At 44.7% G+C, this 6154-nt stretch overlaps 1 protein-coding gene across 2 annotated transcripts in view; it reads left to right on the forward strand.

Annotated features, from left to right (window-relative positions):
* Positions 1-6154, forward strand: part of ralgps2 (Ral GEF with PH domain and SH3 binding motif 2) — a 91167-nt gene that overhangs the window by 79125 nt on the left and 5888 nt on the right. The window contains exons 10-16 of one of the 2 annotated variants that reach the window (XM_074667990.1): positions 571-708; positions 1020-1110; positions 1335-1402; positions 2804-2942; positions 3086-3237; positions 3381-3435; positions 3847-3924. In XM_074667990.1, coding sequence (XP_074524091.1) covers positions 571-708; positions 1020-1110; positions 1335-1402; positions 2804-2942; positions 3086-3237; positions 3381-3435; positions 3847-3924 — 721 coding nt within the window. The remainder of the gene's footprint in view (positions 1-570; positions 709-1019; positions 1111-1334; positions 1403-2803; positions 2943-3085; positions 3238-3380; positions 3436-3846; positions 3925-6154) is intronic. The other variant, XM_074667991.1, reaches the window with a different exon arrangement.

Genomic DNA, 6154 nt, shown 5'->3' on the forward strand with positions numbered 1-6154 from the left:
TTTCTGTCCTAGGCCTTGGACGACTGTCAATAAATCAATTAATCGTATGATAAATTAAAATAACTCAATAATTTTGCTGGCCTCAATTTATTGCCATTTGCATGCATGTTTGTTTTCCTCGTCTACATTTTATTTCAGGCCTCTCGAGACACATAAGGACACATTGTTTTAAAACACTTCAACAAAAGTGTAAAAAAATATGAGAGTTTAAAATAAATTGATATAAAAGATAAGATGAATGACAGTCAGATTGAGTAGGCCAGTCAGAATAGATGGTTTGGAGGCAGTATTTGAAAATAGTCAGTGAGTCAGCACCTCGGTGCATTTACTTACTTAATACTCATTAGAAATACAATTTATTGCATCTTAAAGGGTGTATTGTATTATTATGATATATTATTTTTGTATTAGTGTCTATTTTGGTCTCAAAAATATTGTCAATAATATTATTTATCATCAATAATTGTCAAAACTTGTTATCAGCCCAGGCCTATTCTGTCCTGATGTGGCCTGTTTCAAAGAAGCTCTGCGTGTGTGTCACTCACGCACTCCCCGTCTGCTGTGTTTCAGGGATGTACCTGTCTGACCTCACCTACATAGACTCTGCCTACCCCTCAACGGGGAGCATCCTGGAGAACGAGCAGAGATCGAACCTGATGAACAACATCCTCAGGATCATATCGGACCTGCAGAGATCCTGTACCTACGGTGGGCACACACATACAGACACGCAGACACACACACACACACACAGGGATGTGTAATAAAGTTGATTTTTCCTTGAACCCCCTCTAGTCCTTCTTCTGTTTTACCACTTGGAGAGTGTGTGCTTGTGTATGAATGTGTGCTTTCAGACCTGCAGACTATTTCCCATAAAAGATAAATCCAGCAGGATTTGAAGGATCTCTGTTTTGATATTGTTGCAAAAAAACCTGCAACAACAAAAGTATGAACATGCAGGTTATCTTAAGATGTACTTGTTGTAAACATAAAATCGTATTTATTCTGCGCCCCCCCAGATATCCCTGTGCTGCCTCACATCCAGAAGTATCTGAACTCAGTCAGATACATCGAGGAGCTGCAGAAGTTCGTGGAGGACGACAACTACAAGTAAGACACGCACTCAGCATGAAGTCCAGATAAGCTATAGCTTCATAACTTCTGATTCAGACTCGGCAGCAATTTCCTGTCAGGAAAATCACAACGTTTTTGTCCCGTTGCTGGTTTTATTGTTGCTGCTGGGCACGCTGCTGCTGCTGCTGGTTCTGTCCTCTCGAAGCTGTTTTATGATTCTCAGAGTATCAGCTCAGCTTTAACTCAGGATTTGTGTTCAGGTTGTCTCAGAGGATCGAGCCTGGCACCAGCACGCCTCGAGCCAACGCCTCCAAAGAAGACATCACAGGTGAGCTTTTCAGAGTCATTCATTTCCTCTGTACAGCGTGTGCAGGGTGAAAAGTCCTCAGTGTGATGAACAACACATCTATAATTGAGAGATGATGTATGAGCAGGTGTTTCGATGCAGATTATAATTCTGATTGGGCTGGATGGTGGTACAGTGGTTAGCACTGCTGCCTCACAGCACCAAGGTCACCAGTTTGAATCCTGGTTCGGGCAAGGTGGGTCTCTGTGTGGAGTCTGCATGTTCTCCCTGTGTAAGTGTGGGTTCTCTCCAGGTACTCTGGCTTCCTCCCACAGTCCAAAAACATGCTTATCAGGTTAATTGGTGATTCTTAATTGCTTGTAGATGTGAGTGTGTGTGCTGGAAAGCTTGTCTGTCTCTGTGTGTTAGCCCTGTGATTGAAGGGCCGTTAACGTAACGGTTTTAGGGTGAAACACAAGAGTTTTGTTGCGTTTTAGCCTTCCGTTTACACTGAAGCAGCGTTTCAGCTGACCTTTTGAAAACGACCTCCAGAGTGGGATTTTACTGAAACGCTGCCGACACTGTTGCCATGTAAACAGCAAGCTGGCGTTTTCAGTGGAAATGCTGACGTCACACTCCACTTCGCGTGAGCGCATACAACAGTCCAACAGTACCGCTGTTATGATCATCACAAACTACCGTGTTGTGCTTGTGCTCAATCTGCTGTATCTGCTGACTGTCTTTGAAACAAAATGTGCATCTGCTGCTCCACTTTTGCATTTGATATTCCCCAATGCACCAGATGATCGTCTCAACTCTACTTCGGTGGAGATCTCCCAAAAGCGGCTTCTGGACAAGACAGTTATAGCGCTGACTACAGGTCTGGCATGCTTACTACAGTCCCTCAGCGTTTCAGTGTAAATACAGTTTTTTCACCACGTTTTTATGTGAAACGTTGTGTAAACAGGGCCTGACTGGTGACCAGTCCAGGGTGTTCCCCATCTTTGCCCAAAGACATCTGTGATAGACTCCAGCCACCTGCTACCCTCAACAGGACAAGTGGTAGAAAATGGATGGAACGGATAATCCTGATCAGTTTTTGTGTCAGTCTTGCTTCACAATACTGGGATTCAGAGTTAACTGGTCACAAACTGAAGGCTTAAACAAGTTTAAATAAAATACTGACTAATTTATACAGCTGAAAAAGTAGTCCTCCTACTTCAAGGGTCAGTAACCACATACACACCAAGCCATAAACAGCCATTTTCACAGCAGAAATAAAGATGTTTACAGCCTGGAACAGCTCACCTGACTTACAGGTGGGTGCCCTGTAGCTGTTAGTCTGGAGGCTCAAAGCCCACCCTGTTTCCAATATGGCTCCCACAGAAGATTTGCTTCAGAGCTCTGCAGCTCTTTTTGTTCACCCTCCTCTCCCTCCAACAGGCCAGGAGGCGTCAGCGTCTCCTCTCTGTGGACGAAGATGTACTGTCGCAGCTGAAGGAACCAAAGTCCCAGCCACGCCACCCTCCCCTCGAAACCTGCTGCCGTACGGGCACAGGAAGTGCCACAGCCTGGGCTACAAGTATGTTGCAGACTTATCTCAAGTTTCCTGAAATCCATCAGTCTCATTTGAGAAGACAAGGAGGATGAGCTAATAGTTTCTTTCTTCCTGCTCTGCTCCATCCTCTCTGTCTTTGTCTCACCGTCTCTGTTTCTCATCCACAGTTTTATCCACAAGATGAACACGGTGGAGTTTAAGAGTGCAACGTTCCCAAATGCTGGCTCTCGCCACCTGCTGGACGACAGCGTGATGGAGAGTCACAGTCCCAGCAGAGGACAGGCGGAGAGCTCCACGCTGTCCAGTGGCATCTCACTCGGTATGTGTGAGTATTTTAGACTCGTAATGAATGCCGTTGAGTGTTCAAGGGGACATTGAAAACCAGTTTAAGTGCTCCACAGTGAATACAATGACATCAAAACATACAGAAGTGCAGTATTTTTGTGCTTTGTGTGTTGACAGGGAGCAGTGAGGGCTCTGAGCTCAGTGAGGAGATGTCCTGGCCGGCCTTTGAGAGGTGAGTTTCATGTGTGTGTTTGTGTGTCTGCTCTGCGTCTTCATCACATCCTCATGTAACCCCAGGAAATAGACCCATCCCTGATATGTCTATGACTTTCACAGCTCTGCCATCAAAGCTCACACACAGATAACCAGCACTGCTTCCAGCCCTTACAGCAGGGGTGGGGGTGTCATGGTCCCCCCTCCCAAACCGCTGCTCTCTCTGACGCTTCTGCTCCTCTGAATATTTAACCTGACACATATTACATCCAGTCCAGACTCACTGAGTCCTTCTGGATCAGACTGACATCATGCTAACCCTCAAACAGCTGAATGAGTCTGTGACACCTCCATCATCAGCTCCCCCCCACAACAGCCCACACAGCCCTAACAGTGCCCCCCCCATCCTGTCTTATCCCACTTTGAACAGGACTCGGTTCTATCACTCTCTGGGCCCAGTGACCCGCGTGGCCCGAGTCCCCTACAGAGGAGTCCTGAGGCCCAGCAGGTACCAACCAGACCAGATCCTCCTCAAACACAATCTCTTTACTCCTGCAGGGGGCGCTGTCTGCTGGGGCTTAGTCTTTCTGAGTGTGTGTGTGGTGTGTGAGTGTGAGTGTATGTGTAGTGGCTAAATCAGGTGGAGGTTCTCAGGATCTGTTTTGGTGTTGGCTTTTCAGCTACTGCAGCAAACCTCAGTCTGATTTTCACCTTTTGCAATGCATGTCTCACACACACACACACACACGCACACACACGCACGCACACACACGCACACACACACACACTCTCTTGTTGCGATGGGTTTCCAGAATGTTTCCCAGCTTGGAGCCAAAGATGAGTTTCCACAAACACTGGAAAAAAATAATTTCTTCCTCTCTAACAGACGTACACGCACACACAGACACACAGACACACACATGCAAACACTGAACAATAACTGCAATATGAGTGTGTGAGTGAAGGACAGTAGCAGCTGTAACTCCTGTATGGATCCCGTCTCTGTTGTTTTCCTACCTCAGTCAGATTATCAGATATAAACAAGTACAGAGGCAGGGAGAGCAAACATTTATTTTCTGGTTAAACAGTCAAAACACAGAGGAACAGACAGATGCATTAGAAGAATAAATGTGTGTAAGAAATTTACAAAGAGCTAATTGTGAACTTGTTGCCCTCGGAGATGTGATAGTTCAGCTTTCTTTCAGATTATTTTGATCTGTATTTAGAGAAAAGTGAAGAGTCACAAACGGGGAGTGAGGATGAGATCACAGTAAAGAGCCAAGGATGGGTCTGCTGCTCCCAAGACTTTGTTGTTATATATTAATATACAATGTAGTGTACTTTATTAATCCTTGAAATGAAATTCAGAGTTACTGCAACAAAACACTACAGAATAAAAAAAGTATACAGTGCAAAAAAACTCAAGAATATATAACTAGAATAATAAAATACATGTAATCTAGAGGAAAATCTCCTTCAGAAATCACAGCTTATCCAGTCAGCCTCCAGCTCCATTAGTTCCAGGACTGATCTGGACTTCTTCACTGGTCCATTCAGTCTCACTCTCCTTCGTGCAGGTAAAATCCTTCCAATGTGGTGGTGGTGTCTGGCGTTGGCTCCATTAGCTTTGTCTCTAGCATGATGCTACTCTACCAGTTATCCCTCAGGTGATGGGTTAGCACAGTAAGCTCATCCATCTTATTGGAGATTACGTTCCCCATAACGATGGATGGAGGGACAGGTTGGTGTCGTCTCTTCTTAGCTCTCTCGCATACTTTGTCTCCTTCTCCTGAGCTCATGGGGAACATTGGGCCTGGCACCATTTAGTATTAACATGCTACAAGCTGCTAACATTTTACCTATTATGTAAACATTGAGGGCATAGAGACATGTAGTATCTTGCATTAAAGAAAAAATGCTAAAAACACCACTGCAAAAGCAACCGGCTAGTGTCCATGACCATCAAATGTGACATAAAAAGTTACGACACGCTCATGAGCAGAGACTATAGATATAAAGTAATAATGTTGGATTTTCATCCTCATTGTCTGTAGATTTTTAAATCTTTGTGTATTCATATGTTGTAGAAATCCCTGAATCTTTTTGTATATTGTTCAAAGCAGTACTCTTAAAGAATAGCACAGGATCTCTCAGCCAAGCTTTACCCAGACTTCTTCTCACCAGCCTCCTCATAATCTTCAGCGAGACAATCAGGATGAGCTGATGCTAGAGCACAGCAGAGAATATTTTGAAGCGTTCACCATGAGCAAGCAAGTGAGGTCAATTACATGTATACCATGAGACAGGTGTGAACAGAGGGAGCAGAGGGAGTTCCAGTTAGAGGATGAATACTGAGATGAGAGTCCCAATGTCCTCATCTGAGGAGGAAAACTTCAGGCTGTTGACAAGTGAAAGAGCAATTGTTAAACATTTCAGGAGGGAAGCTTCTGTAGATTTCTACACAAGTTTAGGAATGTGTGAAAGAGGCTAAAGAGAACAGGTCTATACAACAGCAACCAAACATGAATCCAGGATCAAAGAGCGTGTGTCAGTGTGTGTGTGTCAGAGGGTCTATACAACAAGTGTGTGGAGTTCATAAATATTCAGTCTGTACCTGATCTGGGCTGGGTCTCTCTTTGCACTGCTCTCCCTGCTCTGCCCTTTCTCACTCACACACACTCTGCTCACCACCTTGTCTGTACAGAAGCAGATGTACCACTGTGAGATCACACACACAC

The sequence above is a fragment of the Halichoeres trimaculatus genome, unplaced genomic scaffold, assembly GCF_033239565.1.
Source record: "Halichoeres trimaculatus isolate MK-OKI-2021-1 unplaced genomic scaffold, fHalTri1.1 fHalTri1_scaffold_4, whole genome shotgun sequence".
In the NCBI taxonomy this organism is placed as follows: Eukaryota; Metazoa; Chordata; class Actinopteri; order Labriformes; family Labridae; genus Halichoeres; species Halichoeres trimaculatus.